This window comes from Copadichromis virginalis, linkage group LG8 (genome assembly GCF_057382275.1).
Source record: "Copadichromis virginalis isolate Kocher_CV1m ecotype Utaka linkage group LG8, C_Virginalis_male_GT1.1, whole genome shotgun sequence".
In the NCBI taxonomy this organism is placed as follows: Eukaryota; Metazoa; Chordata; class Actinopteri; order Cichliformes; family Cichlidae; genus Copadichromis; species Copadichromis virginalis.
The window spans coordinates 11,301,224-11,320,608 of record NC_140625.1 but is presented as its reverse complement, the minus strand read 5'-3'; the positions used below and the strand labels follow the sequence as shown (position 1 = coordinate 11,320,608).

General features: G+C 40.3%; 1 protein-coding gene, 1 long non-coding RNA gene and 1 pseudogene across 2 annotated transcripts; 2 read left to right on the top strand and 1 right to left on the bottom strand.

Annotated features, from left to right (window-relative positions):
* Positions 1-429: 429 nt before the first annotated feature.
* On the top strand, positions 430-2,668 carry LOC146702771 (uncharacterized). The gene is made up of 5 exons (XM_085467206.1): positions 430-1,233; positions 1,367-1,479; positions 1,687-1,844; positions 1,935-2,067; positions 2,141-2,668. The coding sequence occupies exons 1-5, from the start codon at positions 1,095-1,097 to the stop codon at positions 2,597-2,599; spliced, it is 1,002 nt and encodes a 333-aa protein (XP_085323332.1). The 5' UTR covers positions 430-1,094; the 3' UTR covers positions 2,600-2,668.
* A 127-nt stretch (positions 2,669-2,795) lies between these two features.
* On the bottom strand, positions 2,796-5,162 carry LOC146702770 (uncharacterized; annotated as a pseudogene).
* A 1,828-nt stretch (positions 5,163-6,990) lies between these two features.
* Positions 6,991-18,974, top strand: LOC146702769 (uncharacterized). The gene is made up of 5 exons (XR_014921900.1): positions 6,991-8,376; positions 10,838-11,002; positions 14,149-14,254; positions 16,778-17,357; positions 18,170-18,974. It is a non-coding gene; the product is annotated as an uncharacterized LOC146702769 (long non-coding RNA).
* The last annotated feature ends 411 nt before the right edge of the window (positions 18,975-19,385 follow it).

Sequence of the window (19,385 nt, the reverse complement as noted above, 5' to 3'; positions counted from 1 at the left end):
GGCCTACAGGGAGGAGGTCAGCGCCCTGACCCACTGGTGTCAAGACAACCATCTCACCCTCAACGTCACAAAGACAAAGGAGTTGATTGTGGACTTCCGGAGGTGCAGAGAAGTACACACCCCCATCACCATCAACGGCGCTGCTGTGGAGAGAGTGAGCAGCTTCCGATTCCTTGGTGTACATCTGGCTGAGGATCTTACGTGGTCAGTACACACAAACAAAACAGTGAAGAAGGCGCAGCAGCGCCTCTTCTTTCTCAGGAGACTGAAAAGATTCGGCATGAGCCCCCGCATCCTCAGGACCTTCTATCACTGTGCCATTGAGAGCATCCTCACTGGATGCATCACCACCTGGTATGGCAACAGCACCGCCTACAACTGCAAAGCTCTCCAGCGAGTAGTGCGGTGCTCTGAACGGATAATCCGGTTGTTCAGTCAGACGTCACGGATGACGTTGCAGGTATTTCCGGGTCTAAGTGCTCCTCAAGAAACAACGATGGCGGAGCCAGTGACTTTGTTCACGATTACCTCCTTCTTTAGCGAAGTACCAATTAGGGTTAAAAAGGGTCTTAATTCCTTCAACTCTAGTAAAGTGGTCAGTGTAACCGTTCTCCCAGGCGGAATTATAAAGGGAAGTGTCCAGGCATCCATGAAAAAGAAGATTTACAATGTTGAGGTGAGCTAGGAGTAAGCTAGCTAGCCGACGATTAAACATGAGATATTCTGTATTCTGATGTATTTCATAAAGCACACACACGTACAGCAATGCTATAACAGTGGAAGTAAACGAAGATGAAAATCTACATAACATGGAGGTTTTGGAGAGTTAGTAATGTTAGCCTAGTACCAGTTATATTAGCCTAGTTAACCTGGTACCAGTACACAGAGCAGCGCTGCAAGTGTTTGTTAGAATGTTTAGAATCAGAATCAGAAAGGGTTTTATTGCCAAATGTTGAGCAGGTTTACAACATCAGGAAGGAAGGAACATCATTAGGGTAAGCATTAACTTTCTTTCAATGTAGGTGCATGTTGAGGGTCAGTCAGTCAGGTTCAGCTCCTGTGAGTGCCCGATTGGCAATGATAAGTGCCATCATATGGCGGCATTGTTGATTTGGGTGGAGAAGAATGTGTCTCGCACTGACGTGGAATGTGTGTGGAAGAGGGTAAAATCATGCAAAGCAGAAGAAATTACTGCCAAGAGAGTGTCTGTGATGACACCCTCAACAACACAAGGTCAGTTATTTATTTAAAATTTGCCCTTTGAATTAATTATAATAATTATTTTCTTAACTTTTTAAAAAGCATTGTGTTTTATATGCTAAAATTATTATTTATTCAGATTACTAAAAGCTTTTTTTTTTTTCAGCTGGAATTGAAAGACCTGTCTCCCAGGAGGACAAGGAATGGGCAGTGGCATCCCTATCGAAATTGCAACGTTTTACTGGGATGGGTTGGATTTTGAGTCCTGAATGCTCTCAGGTACTTTGATATTTACTTTAACATGTGGTATAAATTGTACATGTATGTAAACTCTTGTAAATTACATACAGCAGACTGTTTGCTTCCACTGTCCCCACTTTATTTTTTACATGTATTTTATATACTCTGTACCTGACTTTGTCTATTCTGTGGTCAAAATTTCTTGGTTCCATTAAAACCTTTAAAATCCTTTTGCTTTAAATCTAGGCTAAACCAGCCAAGACATTTGATGAAGTGCTGAGGAACCTGGGATTTCCCCAAGCAGAAGACAAGGCTCGTTATCTCTTGGCATCACTGGCTGTGTCTGACGAAGAGAAGAAACAGATTGAGGAAGCAACAGTTGGGCAAACGAAGAATGCATTGTGGTAAGAAAGTGCTTTGAAATTAATTCTGTTAAGTGTTAAGTAGGAAATTTTAGTTAACTGTGTCTCTTAATTTGTGTTTCTTTATAAAAGGTCAGCATATCGCAAGAAGAGAATCACAGCCAGCAACTTCGGTTTGGTCCTGAGTGCAGTCCAGCGGCGCTCATACCCCCCTTCCTTATTTAAGACTCTGCTTGGACAGTACAACCTGACAGAAGGATCTAAAGTAAGTTGTTAGTAAAAAGGGTCTGTGCATCTAAGAATTCCTTTATGACTAAGTTGTATTTTCATCCCCAAAGGCATGTGATTGGGGGATCCTTCATGAGCCAAAGGCCAAGCAGTTGTACACTGACTGTACTGGTGCAGCTATCAAGGAGAGGGGACTGTTTTTATCTAACAGTGGCCTGCTTGGTGGTTCTCCAGATGGGACTGTCTCTAATGAGTGCATCATTGAGGTGAAATGCCCATGGTCAGCCAGAGCCAAAACTGTATTGGAGGCTGCAGAAAGTAAGGACTTTTTCCTACAGCTGGATGAGGCAAGTGGTTCCCTGGTATTAAAAAAGAATCACAACTACTGGCATCAGATCCAGGGCAACCTCTATCTCACAGGGGCGAAAAGCTGTCACTTTATTGTTTGGACTCCATGTGACTTTTTCATCTTGCATGTGGATAGAGAACAAACTTGGGCTGTTAACATTGAAGCGTTGGAAACGTTCTACCGGGAAGTTTTTTTACCCCATATTTTATCGCAGCTTTGAATTCATATCAGCATGAGTAATTTATCAGTCCAAATGTTTATAGTTAATTTTAAAACTATTTGGAAATTGTACATTTTTTGTCATTGTAACTTTGTAAATATATTCAGATAAATTCTTAAATTATATTAATTTTTGATTTGAAAAAAATAAAATGTTTTGGACAAACTGTTCCTGAAAATAAAGAGTAACACATCTATCTGGTATTCTTCATTTTAATTGAAAATGCATAGCAAGAAAACTAGGCAGTAATCAGGAAGCTGGAATGGAATGAAAAATGTAACAAGCCATTGATAAAAACAGTAAAACATTATACGAATCACAAATGAGACCATTCTCAATTTGAAACTATGCAACTAAGTTGTTTTTATGTTGTAACATCCTGAGTATACACACAAAACAATCCACTTAGGAGTTATAAATAATAAAAGTAAACTTACTCAACAGTTGTATTTTCTGGTCCACAACTAGTTAGAAAATGACACAATGTACTTTTACCTCTGAACTCTCACAGGTATAATTTATTCAATTTCACGGAGAATAGGTGTTTGTAAATTTGTAAGACACACACATGCTTTCAAGATCTTATTAATATTTTTTTTTAACTGATATGGGATGTGATGCAAAATTGAGAAAACTTTCAGTCTTTGAATGGAACGCTCTACATGTATTCTTGCACAGGAAATCTTCCTGTTGTTGTTCACTTCCTCCTGTGTGAATTGTCCGTTGGTGAGGAAGGACGGAATGTTCAGTGAGACCCCTTCTGGTAGGATGTCCCGAATTGTGAAGCCCTTATCTGCAATGACCATGTCACCTGGTTGTAGATGTTGCAGTACTCCACAGTCAGCTGTTATGGCCTTATCTGAGGCACTTCCACCGTACAAGTTGCTTACAAAGGTTATTACACCATTAGGAGCCACACCAATTAGAGCCTTTAGTGTGGTCCGTCCTTTGTACTGGCTGTACAAATGACTTTGTGTGTCAAGTCTCTCTGTGTTACAAACAGAAACTTCCGTGCAGTCAAGCACAATCCTGCAGTTAGGAAATGGTTGGAAGCAATCTGGCAGCGATGTTTGATTCTTGGCTCTCGAGGGAATGTTGTTTTCCAGCATGCCAACATACAAAATGTCATACAGTGCACTAACAATTGTTGCAAAAACATTAGTTACTGTGCCTCTGCTGCAGTTAAACCTTATTGAAAGGTCTTCATGACCAAAATTAAGTTTAAGCTTGATCAGGGTTAGAAATAACTGGTCAATTAGGGGTATCATTTGGACAGTCCAATCAGAATGATATTTAAGATCAAATCTGGAAAGAAGCGCTTCTAAAAACAGGACAGAAGCAGCATCGGGCAATCCAGTATAGTACTGGACCCTTTCAGGATTGTCAGATATTTGACTGAATGAGAAAGTCTGCTTCTGCTTCTCTACTTGTTTTTTAAGTTTTTCATTCTCTATTCTTAGCATGTCATTCTGAATCTCTAGCACCAGAAGACTTTGGGAAGAACTTGTGGAACTTGCAGTATCTGTCTGTGTAGCTGCATTGTTGGAATGATGTGGCTCATCTGATATTTCACTCTGATTTTCACCAATAGCCGGGACCTGCTCTTTTTTCTTACAGGGTTGTGGTCATCTGGGAACTGAAAAGACTTCCTGTCGTTCCATGCAAATCTTGTTGGCCCCGCAGCTTTTCCTTGAGGGAAGTGCCAACTGCAGACTCTTGAGTTGCAGTTTGGGGTGAAGTTTTCACGTCTGTGGAAGTGTTTAAAAAGACAGAGAGAAATTTCAGATCATACGCTAGCCCTCCATTAGTTATGATTAATACAAAAAAAAAAAAATAGAGATAAATAATAGAGAGAAGCTTCTTTCATCCAGATGAGAGAAGCTTCAAGAAACTTAAAACTTAAAGAAGTCCAGATGCTTTTCTTACACATCGTTGTACTAATTTGCTTTTAAGCTTACCAGAAAGATAAGTACTGGCAACCTTTGCTAGCTATTTGTTGGTTAGGTCTTTATTTTGGTAATTAACTGGCACATAGGCTGGGGATTGTAATGTATTTTCTTACATAGACATCGCTTTTTGGACGTAATTTTTATTCCTCTGAGCGTCGAAAGCTAACTAAGGTTCATATATATAGCGAAGTGACCCTTAGCTCTCAATCTTTGCTTGGAGAAATAAAAATGACTTCAAAAATGCAACAACGTCTTTGTATTAAAAAAAACACAATAAAATCCATTGTCTATATAAGTACAATTACTCGTAAAAGCCAGTTTGTCTTTTAGTAGCGGGTTTTAATTGTTCATCACTAGCTATATTAGCTAACTAAAGTAAGAGCCCACTAGCTCTTATCTTACAAATTTATTCATTCACTTACGAGTTGTAACATACCTTATCAACTTCAGCCACTTCCTCTTCTCTCTCTTTTCACAAGGAAACCGGTAAAATGACAGATTAGACTGTTGTTTTGAGCCAGATTGGTTAAAACAACCAGGAACACAGCATTGTGTCATATTGAACACAGGAGCGTTTAGACCCGGAAGTAGGATTCGTCGGATTCGTCGCGTCATCACTGAACAACCGGATTGGAGGTGAGCTTCCCTCCCTCCAAGACATCTACAGGAAGCGGTGCCTGAGGAAAGCGGGGAGGATCATCAAGGACTCCAGTCACCCCAGCCATAAACTGTTCAGACTGCTTCCATCAGGAAGGAGGTTCTGCAGGATCCGGTCCCGTACCAGCAGACTGAGAGACAGCTTCTTCCACCAGGCCATCAGACTGCTGAACATGTCATAGACACCTCAGCTTCACTACTGGAACTTTAACATTATGCACTCCATACTGTACAGTAATGCCACTGTTTTGCACATGTCTCAACTATGTATATTTTTATATATTTATTGTTTACTCTAATTTGTAAAATATGTGTATACACACACACACACACACAGAAAAATATTTAATATACACATCCAGAAATGCATATACTATTATATATTGTACATATATTTATTAGTTTCAGATGTAGCCATTCTTGTATTTTGCACAACTCTGTTGCTTGTGAAGCTCGCACACAAGAATTTCACTCACAAGTACTGTACCAATGTACCTGCACATGTGATGCGACAATAAAAGTGATTTGATTTGAGATAAATCAAACTTTATTAAACTCATTCTTCTTGTTTCCTCCACTTCTGTAGCATTGATGCATTAATGTTGAATTCTCTGGCAGCTGCTCTATTCCCATGTTGTATTAATGACTAACCTTGTATTGTGGATGGATTATCTCAGTTGTTCTCCTGACTGAAGTTTGGTCCATTTACAGCATCCTGCCATGCGATTGCATTTGTCTCTAACTATCAGGAACCTTAACGTTAACTTTTATAAGTGGAAAAGTGTTAGTGTTCGTCCTCCAGCTTCACTGTTTATGTTATGCTAACATAGCTGAGTCGCTAGCGATCACGTAGCACATCATTATATACCAGCTAGCCCAACTTCAGTAACCCTACAAACGTCACTGCTGTTTAGTTTCCTGTCTTCATTTATGTTGGAAGTGATAGCAGAGCTGTACGTTTTAATTTTTTCAGAAATCTCTCAGTCAGAACATGCAATATCATGCTTAGGTAACTAGCAAAACTAGCGAGCTAACTTCCGCTAGCTTCCTGCTAACTTCTAACTCCGTTAAATGTAATAAATTTTGTTTTCATGGATGCCTGGAAGTTAAACTTCACAGTTACACCTGGTAAAGCAGCAATGCTGATCATTTTATTAAAGATGAAAGAATTTAGACAGTTTAACTCTCAGTGATGCTGCAGTGTTCGTTTGACCTGAAGATTACGGAGTTTAGGACCCAGATTACTCCCAGATTTAAGAGCATCTTAATCCGACAAATCCAACAATAACGACGGCCGCTTGCATGTTCTGCAAAAAAAAAAAAACGTGCTTTGTCGTGTATCTGACGGACAAACACCAAACCAGTTCCACATCACTGAAGTTGCACCATTTTTACAAACCAATCCTGGTTCATCTGTTTCACTCAACAATCGGCCATGTGCGTATGAAAACAAAGGCACTGCGCATGCGCGTTTTACTCATATTCTATCACAATATTTCATTTTCCTATCGTTGCCTAACATTATACCGGTATTACCGTGAACCAGAGGTGGGACCAAGTCATTGTTTTGCAAGTCTCAAGTCTTTATTCTCAAGTCTCAAGTCTTTATTCTCAAGTAATGTCAGGCAAGTCAGAGTCGAGTCTCAAGTCACTGGTGTAAAAGTCCAAGTAAAGTCACAAGTCGGAAATTTTGAATTTCAAGTCCTTTCGAGTCTTTTTATAAAAAAAAAAAAAAAAAAAAAAAAAAAAAAAAAAACCCACAACACCAACCACGAAAAAAGCATGTTGCAGTTATATGCTAAATGTAAATATTAGACCATGTAATTTTAAAATCTGTGTTTTTCTCAACACATGACAAAATAGTGAACTTAGAAAATATACACAAATTGTGAAATTGCACCTCTTTAAAATGCAGCTCAATTAAACCTAGCTCCAAGAATAATTTTCACCGACAGTTCTGAGATAAGCTGCATGTTATTCTTGGATGCGGTTGTAGGACCGGCTTTAAAAATCGCATGACAAAAATATCATACATATTAAAAAAACTGCATCAACAACGTAGCCTGGACAACATTTGCTAGTTAGATGAAGTCAGCCATCTCATCGTAGCATATTTATATGCATATTTATAATCATACGGTTCTTGGAGTGAGTGCATACACTCATGAAGTTTAGTAACTTCAGGTCACTGCAACAAGCCCAGGTACAGTTTACCGCCGGATGGGTACAGGACCTTGAAATGCACCGTGTAGAAAGTAAAGACCATCGTACCTATCATAAGTTTTCCAGTCTCACAAATCGTCTTCATAAATACACATTCGTTAACAGTTTATTAATAGGACCTTTGAGCTCAACGGTAATTAATTAGTAGTGGAAATAATTTCTGGTACGCGTTACAGAAATGTAGCAGTGACAATAATATTGTATGCTGTAATCGTACTGGGCAATTAGTGATACAAAAAAAACCCTGTTTTATCCTGTGAATAAAAGTACCGTAATTGTTGGGCTATAAGCCGCTACTTTTTCCACAAGCTTTGAACCCTGCGGCTTTTAGTCAGGTGCAGCTTTTCTATGGATTATCCGTGATTTTTGTCATATCGTAAGACGATTTGTTTTGTTTGTTCCGCTGTTGTACGGCACTACGTTGCCTGGCGGAAGGGCATGTGATCAGACACACAGTATCGGGGTTCAAGAGTGGTGTGTTGGTCACGTGTCCATCCGCCAGACAACATAGTGCCGTACAAGTAGCGCGAAAAACAAACTTCAAAGTAGCGCTACACGTTCAGCGGGAGTCGTGGATGATGTGCGGCGATAAACTTGCGAAAAGCAAGTTATGCTCAACCCCACCGGTGGAATCTGACAGCGTGGAAAAGTGTGAAAACATCAATGATCACCAACGGATTTCGAAGGGCTGAATGCTGCATGATGGAGAGGACACCGCCACGGCCCTTCTGAGGGTGTTCGACTCTGACACTGACAACGAGGATTTCTTTGGTTTTGAAAGTGACAACGAAGGAAAGAAGCTGAGAGTGGATGATGAAGCCACCCTGAGCCTGTTCGTATCCAACACTGGAGAAGAGGACTTTGGTGGTTTTAGTGGGCAGGAAGATGGTGGTGAATGACTGACTTTTCTTCTTGTTAAAGCCGTGTCACTGCACCTGAGCCTAAAAGGTAGTCTGAATCTATTTTTCTGGTGTGCTGTAGGTTACTGTTATGTACTACATTTGTTACTCATTTCAGAATCAGAATACTTTATTGATCCCTGGGGGAAATTATTTTTTGTTACAGTGCTCCATTTTAAACCAACATTAAGACAAGACAGACAATACACTAACTAAGAATAGTACAATATATACACACACATACACACACACACACACACACACACACACACACACATATATACACACACATACATATACACACATATATACACACACACACACACACACACACACACATATATATATATATATATATATATATACACATACATATACATACATACACACACACATACATACATAAGTCACTCATAAATAAAATAGTTGGAAAAGAAACATGTGTAGTTGTAGCAGCAAACAGTGTGTTAAGTGGATGCGTTGTACAGGGAGATGGCCACAGGCAGGAATGATTTCCTGTGTCGTTCAGTGGTGCTTTTCGGTAATCTCAGTCTCTCACTGAACGAGCTCCTGTGACTGACCAGCATGTCATGGAGTGGGTGGGAGGTGTTATCCAACATTTGTCTTTATCTTGGACAGCATCCGCCTCTCCGACACCACCTTGAGGGAGTCCAGCTCCATCCCCACAACATTGCTGGCCTTACGGATCAGTTTATTAAGTCTGTTGGCATCTGCGACCCTCAGCCTGCTCCCCCAGCATGCAACAGCATAGAGGATCGCACTGGCCACAACAGACTCATAGAAAATCCTCAGCATTTTCTGGCAGATGTTGAAGGACCTCAGTCGCCTCAAAAAATAGAGACGACTCTGGCCCTTCCTGTAAAGTGCTGTGGTGTTTTTAGCCCAGTCCAGTTTATTGTCAATGTGTACTCCAAGGTATTTATAGTCCTCCACAATGTCAACACTGACCCCCTGAATTGAAACAGGGGTCAAGTGTTTCCTGGTCTTCCTGAAGTCCACGATCAGTTCCTTGGTCTTTGCCACGTTGAGCTGCAGATGATTCTGCTCACACCACGTGACAAAGGAGTCGACCACAGCCCGGTACTCTGTCTCATCATCCCTGCTGATGCATCCAACCACCGCAGAGTCATCAGAAAACTTCTGAAGATGGCAGGTCTCTGTGCAGTGGCTGAAGTCTGTGGTGTAGAGGGTGAAGAGGAAGGGGGAGAGGACAGTCCCCTGTGGTGCCCCACAGCACAGCACATGTTTCCTACTTGTAATTACTGCTACTTGTACATATACCTAAAAGGTTATGCAAATATGTACTCATAACTTGTTTTTCAAAATATTAATAAAAGGGGTGTGTCTCCAAACAGCCATCTCTTTCCTGACAATTCGCTTTGTGCATATTCTCTTACATATAAGTCAATATTGAAACACCTGCGGCTTTTGGTCAGGTGCGGCTAATGTATGTACAAAACAGGATTTTCCCCTGATTTTAGCTTGTGCGGCTAATATTCAGGTGTGCTTTGTAGTCCGGGAAATACGGTATATGTTTTTGTCACTGTACCATAATAACAGAAGCGAAACGCAATATTGTGTCAGGACAATTCACTATTTATGCACAATAAACAAAGGAGCATAGCGCGACAATTTCTGTTCAGCACCAGACTTGCTTGTAACCTATATCACCAATTATGTTATGAAAAATGACGCATTAACTACAACAGAAGACTGACCTTTGTGAAAATGCTTGGAGCAGACTAACCTGTGAGCTGGAGTGTTCTGGGACGTTATATTTGGTCTTTGAATGGCTGCAATCTAGGCCATCCCTCGCGTCTTTGTTACTTCGGAAACATGGCTCGAACAATTTCTCTTCAACGACGTAATCCGATAACAACCGATCTCTTTACCCGTCGGCTTCCCGTGGCTGTCATGCGACCGGCTATTGCAGTTAATAATACAACAGCTTCTTGCCATTTTGTGTCTTTTTATCGCTGTGTAACTGATTTCAATTGAAAGCCTGCGTGCCACGAGTTCCCAGAATCCTTTGCGGTTTTACCCCTGAATGACGTCACATTTTCAATCTCTATATAATATGTATGTTAAATTTTATATTTGGGGTGAAATATCAAGTCTTTTCAAGTAAACCGGTTCAAGTCCAATTCAAGTCCCAAGTCATTGGTGTAAAAGTCCAAGTCAAGTCACAAGTCTTAGAACATTTTTTTCAAGTCAAGCCTAAAGTCATAAAATTTATGACTCGAGTCCACACCTCTGCCGTGAACGGTATAATATCAAACTGGGGAACCTGATCATAAATGCAAAAATGTTTCTCCATTGAGCTACAAGTGATCAAAGAAAACATGATCTGAGTGCTTCAAAGTGTTGCTTCTTGGATATAAATGAGACAGACGCCAGTCAAATTTAACAGGGGTGCTGGCTGAAAATGAAATCCTACCTACAGAAAGTGTGTAAATCTTTAATAATATTTATTTGCTTGGGTATTTTAGGAATGTTTTTCTAAACATGGAGATAAAAGATGGAAGAAACCGATCTGAATTTCCCGTCTCCTGCCTCCGATGATCACTGTGACCTCAGAGGGCAACTGGTCTGCGAAGCTGGAACTGGAGTAAGGGAGAGAGGAGTCATCATCCAGCTTGAAAGAAAACATCCGGGTAAAGTGATGTGGATCAGTGGATAAACTCGTCTCTACTTTTCTTTTGGCCTCATTTGTTACTAACAAAAGGTCTCCAAGCTCAGTTTACATTCAGTATGTGCTTTGACTGCAATATTTAAAAAAAAAAAAAAAAAAAAAAAAAAACAAAAAAAAAAACCCCACAAACTTTTAAATATTGAAGGGGTTCAGGTAGAGCTGGCTTATGAATTACTAAGAGCGCTTACCATACTGTACCTGTAAAACATGTTTTTGTATGAGACCGATTTGTAACAGAGGCCTTAGTCTCAGTAAGCCTGAAGTCCTTTCCTGATTTATTTTGCAATCTCTGCTCTTTCATTGATGCTTCCCTTTGTCCCCTCCCACATCACTTTGTTACATTTTTCAGTGTCCAGTTTTTTGTTTTTTTTTTTACTTCTGTTTGAATTCATTGTGTGCTTGAGCCTGCATACTGTTTGACAAATAGAGCTGGGCGATATGAGATTTGTTCATATCACGATATATCGTTATCGCCTGAAATGAAAAAAAAAACATAAGCCAAATAACTATATTTGTAAGATTTAAATGTGCTGTTGCTCACAAGTAAAATGTGAAATAATCAGCAGCTTGTTTTTATTTAAATATTTATTTCCCATAATAAGTTCAACAGGGTAGATGTACTTAAGGAACATGAGACTTTTTCAGATAAATAAAGGCAAATATTGCAAACTACACAAAAGGCAGCCGCTAAAGCGTTTAAGTTTCAAAATAGAACAAACGAAACAGACTAAATTGTCAATTCCACTTAGAAACAAAATATTAATTCTAAAAATAAATCTTAGTTTGTTTTACAGAAGAACAGACAAAACTGACTAACTTTTGTCAATATCAAATAAACTGAGAACTAAAAGGAAATTCTCAATCTCTCCTTGTTGTATAGCTTAGCTTTTCAAACAGTTACTTTAGTCTGACAAAAGCCGAATGACGAATTAGCGCTTCCAGTCAGAGACTGAGGCTACGTCCACACGTACACGGGTATTTTTGAAAAAGGAGATTTTCCGTTTTAGTTTTAAAAAAAAAAAAAAAAAAAATCCCGTCCACACATAAAGGCAGAAATGAAGGAAAACGCTGCTATGAACATGCCAAAGCAGCAGGTGGCGCTAGATTCCTAACCGTGCAGAAATGTTGGCCAATCAGAAGTCTAGAAGCCTCGGTGGGAAAAAGTAAACAAAGCTGGGGCATAGAAGCAGAACAGAGTCGTATGTGTGGACGGACAGTAACTGTGTGTATATGTAAGCATTTAAACACTGCAGAGAGTAGAATTAACAGTATTGTAGAAATTCATTTCACCGAAACAATAACGTGGCGCACAGTGTGACGCATGCCCCAGTTTATTGTATTTCCAGACTTGCTTTCGGCACAATTTACAGTGCACGCTACTCTGTTTTTTGTCAGACTTGAAATAGCCGAAATACCTTCACACTACGGAACTTCTATGGCTCTTCCGTTCGACAATCTCTCCGGCATTGGAACCATCATCTGTTTTCTCTTCGGTCACGCTCGGTTGATTTTTCTAGTCGGCACACTCATTTCCTCCATTATGCGCTGGCTCCATTACCCGCTGGCTGCTTCCCAAACAAACACGTGCGACTTGGCACTTGTGCTGTACGTAACAAGTCACGCGACGTGACGCTGCGGCTGTGATTGGTTCGGCTCTGCGCTACTTAGTTTGGATTGGCTGACCTTTTTTTTTTTTTCCCCCCAGAGGACAAGAGCAGCGAGGTCTATCGCAATAGCTTAATTTCTCTATCGAGTAAAAGTTATATCGCGATACATATTGTTATATCGCCCAGCTCTATTGACAAAAAAAAATAATCCAACTAGAGCCCTTAGATCTGCAGATTAGTTTCTTCTGACTATCCCCAGAACTAGACGGGAAAACAGAGGTGACCGAGCTTTTGTGATCGCTGCACCCAAACTCTGGAACACTCTGCCCCTTCACATTAGGTCTTCGCCAACAATCGACATTTTTAAAACCTGCTTGAAAACACATTTGCACTCTCTAGACTAGTCCATCCATCCATCTTCTTCCACTTTACCCAGGTCCGGGTCGCGGGGGCAGCAGCCTATGCAGAGAAGCCCAGACCTCCCTCTCCCCAGCCACCTCCTCCAGCTTATCCGGGGGGGGGGGGGGGGGGGGGGGGAAAAAAAAAAAAAAAAAAAAAAAAAAAACAACACACCAAGCGTTCCCAGGCCAGCCGAGAGATAATCTCTCCAGCGTGTCCTGGGGTCTCCTCCCGGTGGGACAGTCCCAGAACACCTCACCCAGGAGGCATCCTTGTCAGATGCCCAAACCACCTCAGCTGGCTCCTTTCGATGTAGAGGAGCAGCGGCTCTACTCTGAGCTTCTCGCCCTATCTTTAAGGGAGAGGCCAGCCACCTTTCGGAGGAAGCTCATTTCCGCCGCTTGTATCCGCGATCTCGTTCTTTCGGTCACTACCCACAGCTCGTGGCCATAGGGGAGGGTAGGGACGTAGATCGACCGATAAATTGAGAGCTTCGCTTTTACACTCAGCTCCCTCTTCACCATGATGGACCGGTGCAGCATCCGCATCACGACAGACTAGTCTGTTATAATAATTACTATGCATGTTTACCATTTTATCTCTACTATGTGCAGCACTTTGGCTCAACCCGTGTTGTTTTTAAATGTGCTAATAAATTTTGATTTGATACTGTAATGAGTACAGTTTATAAGTACAGTGCAAGTGTCCATGAGTGTTAACAGCACAGCTAACCTTCATTCAGGGTGGAGGTAGGGCATGTTTGACAGCCTGTGGGTAGCAGCTCCTATTGAGTCTGATTATCTTTGACCTGGTGGACCAGAGGGAGGGGGAAACGTGAGTGTCCAGGGTGTGAGGGGTCCTTGATGATACTGGCTTTCCGCTGAAGTCTGCCAGTATAAATGTCTCGGGGGGGGGGGGGGGGGGGTGTTAGTGAAGTGCCAATTGCCCGCTCTGGCACCCTCACCACCCACTACAGTTTCCTACGTCCTCCACAGTACAGCAGTTGAACCAGAGTGTGCAGCAGTAGGTAAGAACAACATATGAGACACTTTGACTGTTCAGTGCAGTGTGGAGCCTAACAAAGATCTGTTTTGTGTCCCAGCTGATCAGCAGGAGGAGAGAAGTCTGACGGAGCAGCAGAGGAACATTTTCAGCCGTTTGCACTCAGCTCAGCTACTACAGAGAAAACGATGAGCTCAACACAGAAGGTGAGGAAAAAATGCTACCGTTTCACCAAATGGATTTCAATTAATACATATGTACACATACACCCACATACGACTGTGTTGAAAGGCTTTGAGTAATGAACCCTTTTTCAATAACAATAATTGTCAAGTTAGAGGTCAAGGTCTGGGCCTCTTTGCTTAGGCTGCTGCCCCCGCGACCCGGCCCCGGACAAAGTGGATGAAAATGGATGGATGGAATAATTGTCAAGTGTTCTGTCTCTGAGGTGCCCACACTTGAAAAAGACCAGACTTTGAATTTTGCTCAATTCATTTTGACCAGCTAGTTAGATAGCTGATAGGTAGATGGATAGATATGTAGATAAGTGAAAAACCTTCCAACACAAAAAATAAAGAACATTTCATTAATCATTCAGATAAATTAAATGCATTATACAGAAGACAAATGAAATAACAAAAATATATACACTTCAGTAAAGCCACTTAACATAGCTAAAGCTAAATACTTTTGTCTAAACTATCATTTAACCCAGTTTAAGTTAGTTTTACATTCATTGGTTTTTAAATCACAGAGCTGAGTAATTACAAAAAAAATGAAGATGAAATAAACTGTGGTTCTTAAGCACACAAAGTACACAAAATGTGTCTACCTTGCATTTTTTACACTTTTATAACAATTACATTTTTAAAGTATACATTTTAGAGTTTGCAAATATTTTAAATAGAGACTTTAACCAAGGATTTTCTTTTACAAAGAATTATTTTCCTTAAATTAAACCAAACATATTTACACGAGTTTTAAGATTTAACCAAGGATTTGGGGGTAACTATTTTTAGTATTAATTAACATAAATGTGGGAAACACTACCTACATAAACAATTTATTCAGACTTAAACATTCATTTTAATATCAATATAATTTTTTTTAAACTTAAATGCAGTAACTATTTCCCAAAGCATAAATACATTTCCACAATTGAGCTTCCATAGTTCCCCAACATATAAGCAGCAAATATGAGTCCAAGAGCTTACCGATAGCCCGTCTAGCTCAAAGCCTTCCTCACAGTGGAAAGTGGATTGTGCTTCATTTGCTGTCCTCTCAGTATGTCGCACCCAGGTCAAATGACTGCTGCATGCATTTTAAGGTCTACTAGGCACGCCCGCCCTTGATTGCTCTAATTCAGCTCACCTGGCGGAGCGGCGCGCACCAGGCCGCGCTTAGCTGTAGATTGCACAAGGTCTAATCAGCGGCCACGCGCAAGCAGCAGCACAGAGCAGGTAGTGGGCAGGAGGAGGAAGAGAAGAGTAACAGCCACACCTACTAGGTCAGCGCGACAATAATAATAATAATAATAATAATAATTCTTTATTTAAAAGGAACAGTGCAGTTTAACACAGTCCAAGTATGAAACATAAAACTGATGTACTGCACATGAGTTTATAGCTGTTGCTAATTTCCAACCATTGTCCCTTGTTGGGCTTACATTGCTTATAATACAAGCTTCAGTGTTTCAGAAAGCTTCATTTGGCCATCACTGATATCAATAAAATCCGTAAACTCTCTCCATACTCTTTTACGTCCATGCTACAGAGGTAGCCCCTCGTTTAGGAATAAGGTCCTTGATTTGTTTTGACTGGTCCTTTAGTTTGAAGCTACCTTTTCTCCCTGTGAAATACAGCAGCTGGACCTTTAGCTAGCAAAACACTGTTAGACAAACTGCATGCAAACATTTGGTGCGTTTCAAATTTTTGTTGAGCTGATAAAAATGCTGCATTTGAAATTAGCTGCCACTTAAAAACTATTACTCCACGTATGCTCGCTCATCTTGTGTGTGGCTAGATGCTGAAGTACTGTGACAGCAACGTATGAGCGCTGCAGTCACTCCAGCGTTGTGCCAAAATAAAAAACACTGGCCCACTTTGACCCCTGACTATGGCCCACAGTTTTCTTTCTTTCATTTTCATGTGTCACACTCTGGTGATTAATACACCATCTGGATTGCCGTTCATGTGTTACTGTTTAAGCTGTGATGAACTAACTCCTCTCAAAGGCCTTAAACCAAAAGTAACACATCTGTTTGGAAATGTAAGGAGTATAAAGTACAGATTATTATTTTTAATGTAGGGAGTAAATGTTAAAAAACAACAACCTTAGTTTACAAACAGACTCTTCACTGAACCAAGCTTGCAACTATTACACTGGATTTAAATTATATGAAACAGGGGAAAGAAATATAAGAAAGTATAGACCTGGTAAACATGTATTACTATTCTGAGTGTGTTAGCATGCTAGCATTAATATTTGTGTAAAGCAGGGTGGATGGGCATGATTTTAGTGTGTTTGAACAGTCATTCATTATTTTTAACACCAGGTTGGATGTAATGTGTTACTGTTACCAGTAGGTGGTGATAAGAGACCTTTAGGTGTTTGGTGCCACACTCCACCTTCAGGTTTAAAATTAGTGTTAATGGAGGGACTTTGAAGGTTCAGTTTGTTCAGCGACTGCATTTCACTCATTTCCTGTGTTTGTATCTCTGTCGCTGCAGGACCAACATGGACCGAGAAATCAGTGCTCTCAGGAGGCCGACAAACCTCACAGAAGAAAGAGAGAGAAAAACTACAGCTGTGACGAGTGTGGGAAGGATTTTTCTCGCAAAGCTTCACTAACAATGCATCAAGTCATCCACACTGGAGAGAGACCGTTCAGCTGTGACTTGTGTGGAAAGTCTTTTCCCTGGGATAGTTGCCTAAGAAAACACCAACTCGTCCACAGTGGAGTGAAAGCGTACAGCTGTGATCAGTGTGACAGAGCTTTTGATCGCAGTTGCAGCTTACAGAGGCAACTCTGGAACTAAGACATATAGCTGTGACATTTGTGGAAAAACTTGGCGAGACAGCCGAAATAGACACCTACGCATTCACACCAGACATGTTGTGTACTGGTGTGATCAGTGTGGCAAACAGTTTATAACAGATGTACAGTTACAAAGCCACATGTTTACCCATGCTGAGGAGAAACCTTATAAATGTGACCTGTGTGAGAAGACTTTTAAAGCTCCACGTTACCTGAGACGACACCAACAGATCCACACCAGAAAGAGACTCTACAAGTGCAGTTACTGTGACGTATGTATGTTTATTTTTATCTTATAATTTTAGCCTGACTGTTTGGGAAAACTCAGCTCATTAAATTGTGTTAACATGTTGGAAATTCTACTGGACGGAAAAGCAGCTCTGAGTGATTATTCAGATTTTAATTTCATTTATGGTTTTTGCTTACACAGTCATGAAAAACTAAAATTGCTGTAATGTAATCCTCAGGGAGTTTCGTGGTATATCATGGTTTTGTTGTTATTTCAGCATAAATGACCTTTGGTTTACAGCGGCTCATTCCTCTGTCAGGTGTACGTGGAATACAATAAAACACAAAATAAGTACAAAACCAAACCATTCAGTAATCTTCTCTTATGTTAACAAAGTTGTATCGTTACATATTGGCGTTGTAGTACTTTAGCTGTAGTATCACTGCTTCCTTGTAGCTCAAGTACTTTTAGACATCAGTGTTAAAATACTCATTTAATATTATCATTGCAGTGTCATGGGGGTAGTAGTGTTTTTTCTTGTGTCCCAATCAGCTGAGTACCGTAACTGCACAGTTGCAGTGTTTCTAATGCAGTATTAAATTAATATTATTGGAGTGTTACATTAGTAGTTTAGCACTGTGTTGGTACCCTGAAAATATTAGCATGGTGTAACATTAAATAAATATTACTGTAGTATTATGGTGGTAGTATTGTAGTTATCGTATCCCTGTGAACTGAGAAAGTAATTGGAGTAAAAAGTAATTGGACGTTGGCAGAGATGCTCTTTATTTCAGGCGACGTTCACGATACAAATGTTGAAGGACTGACTTCCACTGTCTTTGTGTCTTTGTTTAGAAGCAGAGTGGTGCAGATGGGTCCAGTTCTCAACCCTGTCATCGCTGTGGTGGTGGGAAAACTTTTGTTGTGACCTTTGTGGAAAATCTTTCAGTCATGCAAAGAGCCTAAAAATACATCAACGTAGACACACTGGAGACAAACTGAAATACTGCAAAGAATGTAGGAGAAGCTTCCCCAGATCACATGAGTTAAAACACCATGAAGTCATTCACAGTGGGGTTAAAAAGCACCTCTGTGATCAGTGTGGGTCATCGTTCACCACTGCAGGTGAGCTTAAAACACAAACGAGTCCACACAGGAGAGAAACCATACAAGTGCACACACGGTCACACTCACACAGCTGTGACCGGTGTGACAAGACTTTCAGGAATCTCAGTTCATACTCCGAACACAAACGATCCCACACTGCAGATAAACTGTTTCACTGCTACAAATGTGCAAAAACGTTCACTTCACTATCTGTTCTGTGCAAACATCAGCGTGATCACGGTGAATCTGGTGTCAGGGTCAGACTTAAAACTGTTGAGATCAGGCTCCACAGAGTTCAGCTGGAACCTCACGTAAAGAACTGATGAGGCTGCTGTAAATATAAATGTTCCTGCAGTTACATCTTAAGCTTTCTAAACTCTTCTACTTTAGTGCTCTTATCGAGTGGTTAGCTTTTTTTTTTTTTTGTTGGAAGAAGAAAGCTTGTTATGTAATCAAGTTTTTATTGAATGCATTTTGATCCATGTGTTCTGTAGGTGTTCTTTGTTCAGGCTGTCTGTGTTATGAAACTTTGCAACGGTTAAATAAAAAATGAAAATGTTAAATAAAGAAATGGTTTAATGACAGCTTGAGCCATGATGTCATTTCCTGTATTTCAGAGTAAAGACTCGAGGGATGAATGGAAACATGTTTACAGTCAGAGTCAGATTAACTGTTTTCAGTGACCCAGATGGAGGTTTATCGGAGGACACTTGGCTTTCCTTCCCTCACACTGAGCAGGGTTCCTGCAGCTTATTACAAACTCTGATCTTAAATTTAAGAAAAATAAGATCTTTAAAATCTTGTATTTCTTTTTATCAAACTTGCTGTAGGTGTTAAAACTTCTGATTTATTTATTTTTTATTATTTTTTTTAGGGAAAATAATCTTTTATAGTTGTGGTTTCATTTGCTCAGAGTTTATCAGCGTTTCCTGATACAGGCAGGATGGATCCATGCTTTTGTGTT